A 15,257-nucleotide genomic window follows, 5' to 3' on the forward strand; every position below is an offset into this window, starting at 1 on the left:
GTGAGTTTCAATTCACCCTTGCTACACTGCAAACACATTGCTGCCCACAGGTCATCAGGAGGAATTAAAAACTCCAGTTTCAGGGACAATCCAACTGACAACACAACTCAGCCTGCAAGAGGCTTTTTCTGGGAGGGGGGGAGAGCAGGCACAGCCACCAGGCACCCTCTCAGGACAGGTACTGCTGACCTGTGTGGGGATGGAGCGGTGTGCTAGGGAAGGGGAAAAGCCCTGTGAGCATAATGCCTGTTTCAAATCTAGTTCTGCTCCAAAAACCATTCCTGCAGAGCTGCCCGCTGCACAGATGAAATGCTGCTTTCTCCTATTTTTACTTTGCCAGCACCATGAGTCACCATCCACGTTTCAAAACTGCTTCAAGGAATCACACAGTTCCTGCTAATTAAACTGTGGCTGCTGCTGTCACTCAAAGGGAGGGGAGGGAAAGCAATCCATGAGCTGAGGACACCTACAAGCAAGTTTCCAGTTGGACAACGCCCAGCTCCCAGTCTGCACTCCCGTGTACCGTGGAACGGCACAAGTCGTGTCCTTTGCTGCGAGAAAGCTCCGTGCTAAAACACGGAGCCGCGATTCTGCAATCACAACTTCCCTGCAGAAGACAAAGGCCGCTCATTTGAGCGGCGAGGAAGAGAAGAGCCCCAGCTCACCCGTTCAGAGGTCCCCCATCATTGACCACGTTGAGGTGGGCCAGCTGCCTCTTCAGGTGGAGTTTGTAGCTTGCGTTGATCCGTAAAAACAGCATCTGCAAGAAAGCAGAGCAGCAGAGTGAGGAGCGGCGCTCCACTGCTCACACCGCTGCCTCCGGAGGGGAAACGCTGCCAGCACCCTCAGTCACTGACTTTCAGTTTTGTTTCTGCAGTTCCTGTGATTCTTCCTTCTGCCAGTGCTTTGGCCTCACCTTTCTGGGCACAGGGAGTCTGTGACACACAGGACAGCCTCACTGCTCATTTTGTGTGGCACTTAGAGATGTTCTCTGGAACGTCAAATCTCCTCCTCTAGCATCTAGCAACTTGTACTAAGCCTAGAATGTAACAAATCTCTTTCCTGTGCTAGAAGGGAGCATTCAGTCTGACGTGAAAGAGAAATGACAGCTCGTATTCAGTGACTGGATTGGTCCTTCCTGTCCTTAGGATCTGCAACCCCACTGCAGCAAAACCCTGCAAAAGCACATCTGCTACAATTCGGGTGTGTAATAAATACATTTAGGGATTTTTGGAAGCCACTGGTTCTGAGCAGTGTCACAGAATAATCCTCTCAGAGGGCTGCTCTCGAGCCCTGCAGCGTTGCCATTTGCATAGCATTTCAGCACGAATTCCTGGATTGCCATCTCCAGACATCACAAGGCAGCTCAAAATCCTGAAATCCATTGTTTTTGTGCTCCTCGTCGCTCTCCCTACGCACTGGAACACTTCCTTCAGCTCAGCCCAAGCTGTCCTTGTCACTGCTGCCAAGCCCTTTAATGTGTGGGTTTCACCAGGACTCAAAAAAGAATTCCCCTCTCCCCAGATAAAGTCTCTCTCGTTCCCAAAGTCAGCGTGCACTTGCAAGTGAGCTGTGAGATGAAGCTCAAAAATACCATTCACCTGAGTTTGCTCCTCGGGAAGGAGATCATATATAGCTTCATGCATCTTTGCCATTTGCTTGCAGATATTCCTGAAGCATGCTGAAGGAACAGGGGCTTTCACTTCATACTGGAAATAAACACACAACCAGTTAACTCCTTTCTGTCACTTCAAAGTGGTTCACGTTCCCAACAGCCACCTGGGGCTCTGATCTGCTAATAACATCAGGAATCAAGATCCATTCAGCACAGCACAAATTAAAAGGGTGGCTGGGCATGATCTGATCCGGCCAGGAACTGCTGTGAGCTGACCCTCTCCTTCAGACTGGTACCAGCCCATGACAGAAAAGCACTTCTGCCTCTGAGAAATGAGTACTTCCCGAGAGAAATCTGCTCGTCTAGGATCGTGCACATCCAAATTTCTGAAGAATCAAGGAAAGGAAACCATAAAGAAATGGAAACTCCTGAAATCTCGTCTATCTGCCATTAAAAAAAAAAAAAAAAACAACTGCATCACAATACAAAAAAAACCCCACAAGAACATTGCAGAAAGACTTTGGAAAGCAAAGTCAAAGTCAAAAAAAAAAAAAAGGTCCCTTTTCCCAGGGCCTAAAATCCAAGAAGCAAGGCACTGGAAAACACCAGATGGCGAGAGATTTGCTACAAAGGGAACAAAATTCTTATGTCCCCCCTCTGGATAGGGAAGTCCTGATCAGGATTTCAGGAACCCTGAAAAGCTGTCCCAGGAAGAGTGAAGCCGGCTCTGCAGTCCCAGGTGGAGAGGCTGTGCCAGCACAGGCCTGGGTGACAGGCTGGCAGGGCACCTTTGGGAGGGTGCCACTTCCCCACGGAGCCTTGCACAGCTCAGGAATGGAACAGGATGGTTGTAACTGCATGGTTTACAGACAGACTGCAGGGGATGCCTGCTCTAATGCAGGCCTGAGTTGTCAAAGAGAACAAAGCTTGTCTGAGCACGAGAGGGGAAAAAAAGAAATGGGGCATTTTGAGAAAGCCTTTACAGAAAATCCAAACCAGTGACCTAATTCTGACAGGAGAAGTAGCAGAAAAATAACACTTTCTGTTCCAGGGAACAACCACCCAGCCTGAGGGATGAAGGGTGCCTCAGGACAAGGAAGTTAAGCAAGAAATTGTTTCCAATTTCCCAGCACTGTTGCTGAGCCAAAGGGAACTGGGTGGCTGCAGCAGTGGCTCTTGCATGATTACAGCCACACCCAACTCCTCATCATCAGGGGGAAAAGCAACAGCCCCAGGAAGAACTCCAAGATCTCCCGGCCCTTTTTATCTGCAGCAGAGGTCAACAGCTTTAATACCACAAGGGATCAGGAAAAAACCCTCACTGCTCTCTCTTCTGCCCAAACAGTCACAAGACAGCGAGCTCCAAGAGAAGCTCAGAATTTGCACTGCATTTTTTCCATTCATGGTAACGAAGGAGCCTTTCCCATTTGTTGAATTTATCGCTGCCAGTGGTCAATAACCCCATCCCTGCGGTATTTCCCTGCTGGGAAGTGTCCACGCTGCTGTGAGCTGCCTTGTCTCGGTGGCAGTGGGTGAGGACAGCTCCATGGAGCTCCCAGGGGAAGCACAGCCTGGAAATGCAGCATGCTCATATCCTGTCCACTGCACCAACTGTTCATCTCCTGCAAAGAAGGAATTTCTGGGTTTGGGGCGTGGAACTCACACGCCTCGGAGCAGGCGACCACGGCAGCCACAGGACACTGAAATAGCTGGGACACGGGAAAACACCTGAATGCAGGAACACGCTGACACGGTTGTACTGATGTGCCCACTTGCAAATGTCCTGGGTTTATGCTCTTCAGATTTCATGTTTTAGGAACAAGATGAGCCAAATGATGGTTTGTGCTAGGAATGGAAGCAAATCAACCGTGCCTGGACTCTGTGGGCTGCATTCACGTGGGCCAAGCATCGTCACTCAGCCCTCAAGAGCTCTAAAGGACAGCAATAGTTCCAAAGGGACAATGAGCTGTGAAGATGGAGGGATGAGTTCCCACTAACTGCCATCAAGAACGTGAAATGTGTTCCTGTTCTGCTGTGGGCCACATTTGTTTAGATCAAGAATGTAAATTCCTGCATTTGTCTTTTATTCTCAAGAGATACAGTGGCCAAACAGCCATGCTACTTCACGTAACAGATGCTTTTACGTGGGACAAAACACCCCAAAAACCAGCAGACCATTTTGGTCTTTAGGGAAGAGCATGAACACATTTTTTAAAAAATGTAAGTAGAATAGGAGTGGGAAATCCCAATTTAAATGCCTTTTTTTTGCACCCTAAGTTTAGGCAGCATCACTTGACAGAGCAATGAAAGAGATGAAATTAAAAAGCACAACATAAAGTTAACAATAAAATAACAGAAACAGCAAGGAAGACAGAAATGCTGCCTGTTACAACTTCCCCACTGCAGCTCTCACCAGCCTGTGTTCCCCTGCTTCTCGTGAGCTCCTTGAAGGAAGACATCGGCCCAGGCCAATCAATCAAATCTATCACTAAAAAATTAATTTATTCCTGTCATGAAACAGCTTATTTTCCCCAAAAACCCCTAAGATCCAAAGCACAACATTAAGGTTTAAAAGCTGACGCAGTTTGTGTGCCTGTGGGCCGAAGAGGTGTCCCAGTGTGTTCCACCCTGAGGTGAGCCTCAGCAGATCCAGCCCAGGACCACGCTGCCGCTTCTTCCAACACCCAACCGCAGCAGGAGTACAAATGCTGCTCCAGAGCGGGAGCTGCTGAGCACAGAGCTGCAGCCCAACAGATGGGCTGGTCCTTCCCCTCCCAAACTCTTCCTCCTCAGCACTTTCCCGCTGCTTCCTCAGCCGCCGGAAACGCCGCGCTCGCCGTTGGAAAGAGCAGGAAACGGGATCTGCTGAGCCTGGCTGCAGACAAGAGCAGTCAGTGGGAAGAGAGCACTTCAGCTCCTGAAAACCCGAGCATCTGCATCAGCCACAGCCAAAGAAACCTGTAATTTTTCTGGGAGTGAGGGTGACTGACCCACCCAGGTGGTAAATGTGAACACGAGCCACGTTCGTGAGAACAGCCCAGAGCTTTCCATCTATACAGTGAAAAGAAGTTCCAACAAGCCCTGGTTAGGAAGGTTTAAGATTCCATTTGAAACATCTAGACTGTACACAATGAGACCTCCAGTTGCAGTTTAGAGAGTGCATAATAATTCCCATAAATCATTACCTTGGATAATAGTTTGTCAAATAAGCTATCCATTATGGCAACGAGCTTTGCTGAAATTTCGGCTATGTGGTCGTGATAATCCTGTAAGGGAAGAAAGCAGGTTTCATTTTCCAGTGGAAGGGAAGAAAGCAGGTTTCATTTTCCAGTGGCACTCACGTCCTTCAGAGGACAGTTGAGAAGCAGAACTCGGCCTTTCAGGAAATGCTGGAAGAGTTACCTTTGTGATGTGGTCAAAATGCCTGAGCATGCTGAACTGCTTCGGCTGCAGCCGGGCTTCGAAATGGGCCCTGATGATGGGAATGTAGTGTACGATGAGCTGGAGGCAACGTGAAGACAGGGCTGTGAAGCCAGGAAGAGAAATAAGGAAGGCAGTTATTACTCAGGAAGGGTCATTTCTGAGGGGATTGTGCCTCCTCTGGTACCAGATCTGACACAGTCTCACACGGTGGGCTTCCCTCTGCTCTCCGAGCACGGAGGTAACGTGTTTGTTACCCTGGGAAGCCCCACCCAGGGAAGATGCCAGACTGGTACCTGGCTGCTCACACCCAGCTCGGGTAAGATGGCATAAAGGATGGATTTTACAAGAGGCTTTGAGTGTTTACTCCATGTTTTGAGCCCTGAGCACACTCAGACGTCGGAGAGACCTCTAAAGACCTGACTCATCAGCCACTTAACCTCAGCAACCACGTTCTCAAGGCAGCAGTGTTTCTGCTGCAGTGTTGTACAAAAACCACCCTGCCCTGCCCTGCACCTGCTCCTGCTGCTGCAGTGCCAACAGGATCCCAAAAAGCCAGGCTTCTCCCGGCTCCCACAGGGCCTGAGCCAGCAGCAGGACACACACTGGTGCCCGTGTGGTCACCACACTGCAGCAAAAACCTGACCCAGCTGTGGCCCACGGCCTCTCAACCCATTCCCATCAGGCTGTTCCCTTCCCAGAAGGGAAATGCAGACCAGTCATCTCACCAGCTTCTTAAACGTTTTAAATACACAAATCCATACCTAGGTTTTTCGTAGTGATCGTTTTCAAGCCAACAACCTGCAATGCACCGGCTCCGAGCACTAATTGGCAACTTCTGGAGTTGAAATACTGTGAGAAAAAGGAGGAAATACTGTGAGAAAAAAGCGAAAATGCACGTTGACTCTCTATCAACTACATAAACTCACAGCTTAGAAACACCACCAACAGGTTAAGTTAAGTTATTACGAAGGCCAGTTCCAGAGTTTCACTAGCTTTCCTCAGCAGAGTAGCGGCGTAGCGTCAGAGGGGAAAACATCAACACAAAAGGTTTCTGCTCAGGCTCCTGACCTTCTCCACTGCTGATGTTAAAGGAAAGCACTGAAACTCCCCCCTGCCGAGGTGACTGAATCTATGTTTGTAGCATTAGGAAACACCGCATTTAAGAAATGATGCACAGGAGATGAAAAACCAATCCTGTAAGAATTCCAGGTATAGTGGAAAACTCACGCTTAGACTTCCCTAACTTGCTTCCAGGAGAATAGAAGTTATAATTAAAAGCACACAGGCCAACAAAGACTCTGCACTGTTGCTATCAGCATGTTCTTACCTACACTGGAATTCTGCCTCCTCACCCAGCTTGAGACACCAGATATTCCAGACTGGGCCTGGGTGATGCAGCAGCAAAGGCACTGCTGTTGTCCCCAGCTCCTGCACTGAATGCAGAGCAGAAGTCCCAGGGCTCCTGTCTGAACAGAGCTCTCAATTGACATTGAGAGGCAAAACTTTTCTCAAACACCTGAAGATGCAGAGGAAATTGTGGCAAGGACTGTCCTCACAAAGACCTCCTTTTTGAGGGCAGGGGCATCATTCTGCTTCACAGGTCTTCCTTCGTGATAATGCAAGAACAAACCCGAAATTTCCTTGTGTAAAAAGGGGAAATAATTTTCTGGCTGTTGCCTGGTGTCAGTCACAAAATGCAGGCCCACAGAGCCACCATGAACCTCTCTCCCCAGCTCTGGGCTGCCACAATGGTGCATCCAGGGCCAAAAAAGCAGCCCAGACCTCACACCACAGCTGAAGCAGAGTGGCTCCTGGTTCTGAAAGGCATAACCTACACTGCTGCCAAGACAGAGGGCAGGGGCTGAAACTGCCTCACATCCACTTCATCTCCTCCAGAAAAGCAAGAACTTTTCTTCCACCTCTGTGTGGAATTTAAAGTAGAATCACTGAGTCAAAGGCAGCTGTATCTCACGCAGCCTAAGCTCCTCTGAGGTATTTCGCTCAGGTTCGTGGTAACTGTGATGGAAACCATCAAAAACTCGGTCTGTAAAGAGTGCTGGACACAATTACTGTCCCCTGCCTTTCGTGGGAATGACTGTGCCCAGATGGCCTGGAGCAGACAGAGCAGTGATGGAGCAGAGTGCCTGGAACAGAGCAACACCTCCTCCTCGTGCCAGCTGGGAGCAAAGCATTCCTGCATCCAGCAGGAAGGGCAGGAGCCTCCTCCTGTCCGCACCACCTGAAAAACCCCAGCAGCCACAGCCACGTGTGCTCAGTACGGACCCCTCACAACATTGAGGTGCTGCAGCGTGCCCAGAGAAGGCTCTGGAGCACAGATCTGAGGAGGAGCAGCTGAGGGAGCCAGGGGTGCTCAGCCTGGAGAAAAGGAGCCTCAGGGGGACCTTTTTGCCCTCTACAACTCCCTGAGACAGGAGGGTGTAGCCAGGTAGGGCTCAGTCTCTTCTTCCACAAGCAACAGGGCAAGAGGAAACGGCCTCAAGCTGCACCAGGGTTTGGAGAGAAGGGATAATCTCTTCACTGAAAGGCTGGTCAAACACTGGAACAGGATGCCCAGGAGAGTGGTGGAGTCACCATCCCTGGAAGTATTTAAAAGATGTGGCCCTGGGCACGTGGTTTAGTGGTGGCCTTGGCAGTGTTGGGTAAATGACTGGACTCGATTGATCTTCGAGGTCTTTTCCAACCTACAGGATTCCATGATTTCTCCCACGCACAGGAGTCATCTCACTCAGGCTGCAGCCACAGCTCAGAACTGCCTGGAATTCCATTTCCTGGGAATGCTTTCCATTTTCCATCACAAGCAAGTCTAGCTCTCGCTACTCTCAAAAGTCTGCTGGCTCTGACAGCTGTCAGACAAAAAGCGCCAGAACACCTGGAGGGGCTCTACCCTGTTCAAAGTGTAATAAATGAGCTTTTGTTTTTTTCTAGCTGTTCTTGACATCTGCTCAATTGATGGCACCTTGCTGACAGATAAAAAAATACAGTAATTAAACTGCACGTGATGTTTGGACACCAAGAAATAAAGCACAAGTGACAGAGCTGGAATGAGATAAGGTAAGGAGAGGGAATTAACACAGAAATGCAAATCTGGCCAAGTTTGACACATCCACTGCTATTCTACCTGTGGAGAGGTGCTGCAATTCCTGAGGGAAGCAGCAGCTGGAGAAGGAGACTTGAATAGGGGCAGGCTCAGACAGACTGATTTGCCTTGGATAGTGCTTTTAAAAGGGAAAATTGATGGATTAATACGAATGGCAACCGCAGGGAGCGGTGTTCCTGTGTCTGGTTATTCAAATACGAACTACCAATAGGACAAATATTTAAAGGTCCATCTCCTAGGATATGTTCCCTATGTAAAATATCCTTCTGGAGACTGAATCTGTTTTTCTTTCATTGATTATGCTCATGTTCAGAACTCAAATACCTGATATGACCTTTGTGGACAAAGATACAAGTGAAAACCTTAACACAAATTAACTGCTAGGAGATACATATATGTGTGTGTGTGTGTATACATATATGACAGTTTTAAGGTGCATTAATGTGCTCCTTTTACTGTTGATTACTTATTTTACCTTGCAGTGTCTGGGCTTTACCAGCTTTCCTCTTCTCCAGTGAGAAATAAATGACAAAGAGGTCCTGCTGTTTCATCACCTTCACGTTTCACAACAGAACCTTCATCCCACACTATTTTTCATGCTTCTAATGACTGTACCTCTACCGATTTGTAAAAACCCAGGGACTTGTTTCCTTCCTCAATATAGAAATATATTTCTGTGGCATCAGGGATCAAATTGCTTTTTCTTCAGCAGCATTAATCCTACGGGCAGCTATGTCAAATACTACCGGATGGGATTTCTAATATTCTCGGTGAACAGCCAGAGTTAATTCCCACAACAAACTGCATCTTTAACGCCTTTGGCTCGAAGGGTTTCCTTACGGCACAGTAGCAAAGACAATGATTCGAGGTAATTTTTATGATTTACATGAAAACACGAGAACACGTGAGGATTACTGAGAGTCAGACACGTTCTGTGCCCCTTGCCTGCCCCTGCTTGGCTCTGGGGCACGTTTGGAGCCGTACCTTCAGTAAATCCGACAGGCGGGTCAGCATGTCAGTGGTGATGGAAGGAATGTTATCCACACACTGGCAGTACTCCAGGATTATTCTTATTAGCAGCAAGACTGTCCTGAAAGAGAGGTAACAGCCAAATAGGTCATCTCAGTGCACGAAAAGTGCTGAGAAAAAAAATCAAACACAGGCCAGTCACGTTGATAGAAAGCTAGAGATTATAGCATTGAATAAATCCACGAATTGACGTGGAGCAGAAGTGAAGCATAAAAGGAGATGTACACAGAGATAGTTACAACCAATCCAATACCCATTCCACAGGGTGGTGTGTGGAAGAAGTATTTTATGTGAAAGAAGATCTCTGAAAAAACACGTAATAAATGCTAAGGAGTCACAAAGAGAGAAGGCAGCTGTGAAGAAACAGCACCAAATATTCAAAGACGAATCGACACCTGTAATTTCCCCTGAAGTCAGCAGGCACTGGAGAACTTGGGAGCTACTGGATGGAATTAAGGCAGCTCCCCAGAGAGCAAGCACGCTCCTTTGAATTCAAATACACAGAAGGCAGGGAAACTGATGCAAAATAAATGTTCAGAGTAGATATTTTAACATTTCCAAAAGTTAAATCTCTTTCTTCCTTTAGGCAGTAGAGTGCAGAAAGACGATGACAAGTCAACTGAAAATAAACACCTGGAGAGTGTGTTGTGAACACGAGGCATTTGTGATGAATGCATTTTATTTGATTAGATGCAATGCAACTGGATGCAGAAGTGTGTAGAAATGAAACAAATATTTGCACTGTGAAGCTCTCAATTGCTTCACAGAGCTAAATTTAACAAGTTTCAAGTGAGCAGAGGTATGTTATCAAACACATCATATATTAAGCAAATTTTATCCTTTAGAGCAATGCTCCTACTCGACCTGAAACGCTCTTCAGCAGTGATATCATCTGCCTGGCACAGAAGTTCTCAGCCATCAGAGTCTGTTTCCCATTGAACAATGACACATCATCATGAAGCAACTCATAAAATGACAGCTGGTCCAAGACATCCTGTGCATCACACCATTTTAAGTTTGGTGCAAAATTGATGTTAGAGCTCTGGGGAGTGAGATCTTCCAGGCTTTACTCCCTTCTCCAAAAACACTCTCATGCATAATTAAGGCTTAAGCCTCACAATCTCTGGAAACACAGCATGCTTTCAAATGAAAGAAACGAGGGAGTATCTGGCATACATTTCAAAATGTCTCTGATATAGCCAGCTTTAAGAAACCACTTTCCAATTCAAATCAGCCAGGATACCAAGAAACAGCATATCCAGCATCTTATTCTGAGTAAGACAAGCAACCATTCAGTAGTGGACTCAGGAATTTTGGTGCTGTCCAGCCTGTTGAGAAGCAGGCTCTGGGGAGACCTTACTGCAGCCTTTCCATACTTAAATGGGCTTGTAGGAAACACAGGCACAAACCTTTTAGTTGGCTGGTGATAGGACAAGGAGCAACAAACAGCTTTAAAGTAAAGGAGGGGAGATGCACACTAGAAATAGAAATAAGGAGGAAGTTTTTGGCAATGAGAATGGTGGAACACTGGTACAAGCTGCCCAGAGAGGGGGTGGATGCCCCAACCCTGGAAACATTCAAGGCCGAGTTGGTGAGGGCTCTGAGCAACCTGGCCTAGTGCAAGGTGTCCCTGCACACTGCAGGCAGGGTGGACAAGGTGAGCTTTAAACGTCTCTTTCATCCCCAACTATTTTAAAGGGTCTATAATTTTTGCTAGAGGTAACCTAGATTGCAAGATATAACGGGTGTGCTCAGAAGACAAGCCTGTATTTTCAGGTGCGTGTTTTCACGAAGTAGTTGGGAAAAAACCCCATTCAAATAAAATTATAAATTAAAACCTAGCTATTCAGAGAAAAAAAACACGGCATTTTAATGCAGCAAGGAGCTCGTGATGTTTTATAACTGTTGGGAACCAAAGAGAAACTAGTCTGTGAAAGGAGAGGGATTTTTAATTTAAATAAGATTGCTAAAACTGTTAACATTCATCACAGTTGTACTCCAAAGTTCTTGCCAACCAACCCACTGCTAAGAGAAAAGAGTGCATCTTACCCAACTGTTGCATATTTTTGTCCTTCAACAATAAGGAATTCAGCTGGCTTTCTTTCTTCAGTAGCTAGATATTTTAATAAGACAGGAAAAGGAGTGAGTTGAACTAAAAACAAGCGCAAAAAATGCTCTTTATAAAAATACAGTGTTCACCTGCTAAGGTTTAAAAAACCCCACAATCTTTGTAGCAAGCACTTCTCTCTTTTATTTATTAAATAGCTGATCACTCATCAAAATTTTTACGACCCATAAAGTTACTTCATTGGCTGCTATGATTTTAGACCAAAGAGCTTCACAGTCCCACAGTCATTATGGACTTAAAAACTCCAAACACCACAGGTTACCAACAGCAGAAAGGCAGAAAAAGCCGCCAGGTTTTCTACTATTCATTCTCAAGTGATTTGCTGTGTAGATTAATATTTTGGCTTCAAATCACTTTTTCCTCAGGCTTCACAACAGAAGCTCTTACTGATGCAGTTTTTCATGCTAAATTGTCTGCTTGAAGGAGGCTGCTGGAGGTTATTTTATGAGCAATGGCTGACGGCCGTACTTTGTTGTCACGTTCCATGACTGGAGTGATTATTGCTTTAATACATTCTCTGTTATCTGCTGTGTTCCTCCTGGGAGGTCAGGCTTTCTCCACCATGACATCACTGTATTTTCTTCCTTCTAATCTCTTTTCTCCCCCTCTCTGCATGTTTTCTTCCTCTCCTGGATATTCACTTCCCCCCAATCACTGCAATGTTGGATGAGAATCCCCACGAGGTAGGAACACATCAAGCATTCCCACTGTGCACACGGGGAAGTGGGGCAGGAGGAGGAAAAAGTGACTTTCCTGAGGTCAAATGAGGTTTTTGTGGCAAGGTAAATAATTGAATGAACATGAGTTTTCCCCTCCATGAGCAGGCACACGGCATGCTGCCTTTCATTTGAACTGGCAGATGAAGGAGTGGGAAGGAGCAGGCTTTGTTTCATACGAGGAGGGCCGAGCACATGCACGTGCTCCTCAGTCCCTTGCAATTCCTCAGCGGTACCCTGGGGGAAAAGACTGAATTTGTGCAGACTTCAAGCCTCTACACTGGGAACAAAAAGGCAGCCCTCTCCCAGTGCTAACACTTCTGAGCGTTTTCAAAAAATAAACAGATAACCTTTCAGCACAAGGCATTTCAACACCAGTAACATTAAATAAAAAAAGAAAAAAAAAAAAAAAAAGAAAAAAAAAAGGAAAAAAAGAAGAGAACAGCTATCAACTTTCTTCTCATCCCCCCAAAGGACAGCAAGCAAACACAGACCCAGCGCATCACCAGAATACGTGCACCAACATTCAACAGCAGAATTATAAATTCAGCAGATAATAAATTCATTTCATTTCTTGCAGGACTCAAGACACTCACCTGTTGGTTTTTTTTCAGGGAGAGAAATTCTGCCATCTGACACTGAATCGACGAGGTCCTGGAACTCGGCAGGAACTTCAGCTTGCTTCCAGCGCTCGTTGTCCAAAAGCAGGCTGGTTACAAACACAAAAGAGAGGAGGCTGAGAAAGAAATACCTTGTCTTGACACTTCTGTTGCCTGTCATGCTGAAAAAAATGTTTAAAAAAAACCCCACTGGCCCAAAATGTTACGTCAGTCACCTTCATGAGAAGGAGGTGCCCAACAATTGTCAGCAGCGAAACAGAATAACACTGTGCTGGTCTAGAGATCTCACAATTTGTTCATTCAATCTGTCAAAGGAGATCAAAAACTATACCAGGCAATAAAGGTCTTTATGAGATCACTGCCAATGAAGTAATGCATAAATACTAGAATTTTATCAGCTTTTGATGGATGACAGCAAACAGACTTGATGGATGTTACTGGTCAGGCAGTTCCTCCAAGCGGCTTGAGTTTGCTTTTTTTTTTAAGAAAACAGCTGAAAGTGAATTATACTTAAACCCCTAAAACAGAGCAATCCTGCCCTTCACTGTTAGCTTTGTGTACTTTTTGTAGCCATTGCTGCACCTATTTTCACCCCCTGTTTTTAAGTACAACAAGCTTCTTCATGTTCTAGGCAACAAAAGGTTGTGTTTGGCTGGTATGCGATACATAAAATTATTCATGGAAGAACACAAAGATCGTCTACCCAGAGGTACCTCAGTTTTGTCTTCCTCTCCTCATGAAACCTGTTCACAAATCTATTGGCTTGACTCTGAAGAGCTCCTCTCAAGGACATGCTTTTCCTGCCACAGATCTGCTCAGTGTCCAAGATAAAGCCTTCCATCAAGCGAGAAAGAGTAAGGAACTCGTTGGAGTTCAGCTTCTCTAGGAAGCCATCCTGCGTGCAAAGGAAACCATCGTAAGGAGACATACCACCACAAAAATTCGGAGGCATGGAGAAATAACTAGTCAGCGTGTCTGAGGGCTGCTACGGTTCGAAGAGGCACATTAGTTAACTCTTTGTGTGACAGACAGGGTAGAATGCAGGGTGAGTAGCTAAAGCAAGCACGAGGCACCACCAAGAGCCTGAGCCAAGCTCCTCACCTTCGCTCTGGCCATGAGGAACTTGACTGAACGATCGTGGCAGATATCAGAGGCGTTATAGAGTAACTCTTGGATGTTGTTTGCCAGCCTGACCAGCTCCAGGTCAGTCAGTTTCATGTCCTCGCCGATCCTATGAACGACAGACCCGGTTGGCTGAGCATCAGTTTATGGAGCAAACAGTGTTTTTGCACGTAGGAGGAAAGAGCCTTGCAGCAACTGTCAAATGCAGTCAGTTAATCACCAAAGTCACTTTATACAGATGGGATCCTCTAAGCTGCTGTCAAGGTCCTGTCAGCCCCTTGTAGCAAGGAAATGCATAACGGCACATCCTTTTCTCTCTCTTTTTTTTTTTTTAATTCTGCATTCTAATTACTACTAATGGCCTAAGAGTAAACATGATATGGCCATTACTGATACAACAAATGTAATTAACAATTTACTGAGCTAAAATTTACCCAGCTCCTCTGAAACTTCAGCATCACAAGCATAAGGCAGATAAAACACAGCACTTTTCTTCCAACGCAAGTGTAAGGCCTAAAATAGATACTCTGCTCTTCCCACAGCCTTAATCTTTGGACTTCAGGGTCCTAAGTTGGTGCTTTTTAAAAAGCCTCGTATGACTTTGCTGTTCCGAGGCCAGCACTTAGCACAGCTCTGCTGTTCGTGGTTCATGCCGTTAGTGAAGATCACAATCTTCTGGGCCAGCCCAAGGACTGACAGCACGACGGAAGAGAACCTGGGACACAAATACACAGAGCAGCAACTGGGGTAACACTGCTCTGTGTATTTTCACAGAGAGCAGCAACTGGGGTAACACTGCTCTGTGTATTTTTATTAGCCTGCTCCAAGCACGGAGCAGAGGTGCAAACAAAACCAGAAGAGCGACGAGGTAAGTTCATTTCAGAACAAAGTTATGCAACCAGCCTCAGAAACAACTTCACTCCTCAGAAGCTCTAGCTGGATGGTGTATTTTTAGCAAACTTGGCAAAGTGCTCCAGACTAGTTTGGATCCAACCCCCTTCCCTTTCCCTGCTCTTCCATGTAACCCTGGACTCCTCTTCACATTTCATTTCTCTTCCAGCACACGACAGATGTTCAGACATACAAAGGCCTGTGTTTTATGCACAGCATATTTATTTTAAGTCTATCTCCTTCAGCCAGCACTGTCATTTGGTGGGGAAAGTCTCAAAACTAACAGCTGCTTCAACACATAAGGAGAGACACTCAAGGACCAGCAAGAGCAGGCCACTTGCTGTCTTCCATCTCTCAGCAGGGTAACAAGTGGAATTTCACTTTTGTTTCACGTAACTCCGTATCCAGACATGCTGGCTTTTGAAGTGGTTCATGCCCGAGTCCCACACACATCATGCCTGGTTCTTTTCAAAAGATAGCTCTGACTTGAAGCCAGGAGTAATGGGTGCATAAAAGGATGCCAGAAGGTTGGAACTCGAGACTGGAGCACCTCAGGGCAGCACTGCCCGTGTAACCAAAGCACTGAGATGGATTG

At 46.3% G+C, this 15,257-nt stretch overlaps 1 protein-coding gene across 3 annotated transcripts in view; it reads right to left on the bottom strand.

The window, feature by feature from the left end:
• VPS54 (VPS54 subunit of GARP complex) overlaps window positions 1–15,257 on the bottom strand; it is a 44,747-nt gene that overhangs the window by 1,619 nt on the left and 27,871 nt on the right. For all 3 annotated transcript variants that reach the window (XM_040059587.1, XM_040059585.1, XM_040059586.2), the window contains 10 exons: window positions 13,751–13,880; window positions 13,363–13,544; window positions 12,626–12,738; window positions 11,235–11,298; window positions 9,141–9,246; window positions 5,800–5,887; window positions 5,018–5,139; window positions 4,801–4,881; window positions 1,602–1,709; window positions 666–760 (listed from right to left, as the gene is read on the bottom strand). In XM_040059587.1, the coding sequence (XP_039915521.1) occupies window positions 666–760; window positions 1,602–1,709; window positions 4,801–4,881; window positions 5,018–5,139; window positions 5,800–5,887; window positions 9,141–9,246; window positions 11,235–11,298; window positions 12,626–12,738; window positions 13,363–13,544; window positions 13,751–13,880 (1,089 nt within the window). The remainder of the gene's footprint in view (window positions 1–665; window positions 761–1,601; window positions 1,710–4,800; window positions 4,882–5,017; window positions 5,140–5,799; window positions 5,888–9,140; window positions 9,247–11,234; window positions 11,299–12,625; window positions 12,739–13,362; window positions 13,545–13,750; window positions 13,881–15,257) is intronic.

The sequence above is a fragment of the Hirundo rustica genome, chromosome 3 (assembly GCF_015227805.2).
Source record: "Hirundo rustica isolate bHirRus1 chromosome 3, bHirRus1.pri.v3, whole genome shotgun sequence".
NCBI classification, from domain to species: domain Eukaryota; kingdom Metazoa; phylum Chordata; class Aves; order Passeriformes; family Hirundinidae; genus Hirundo; species Hirundo rustica.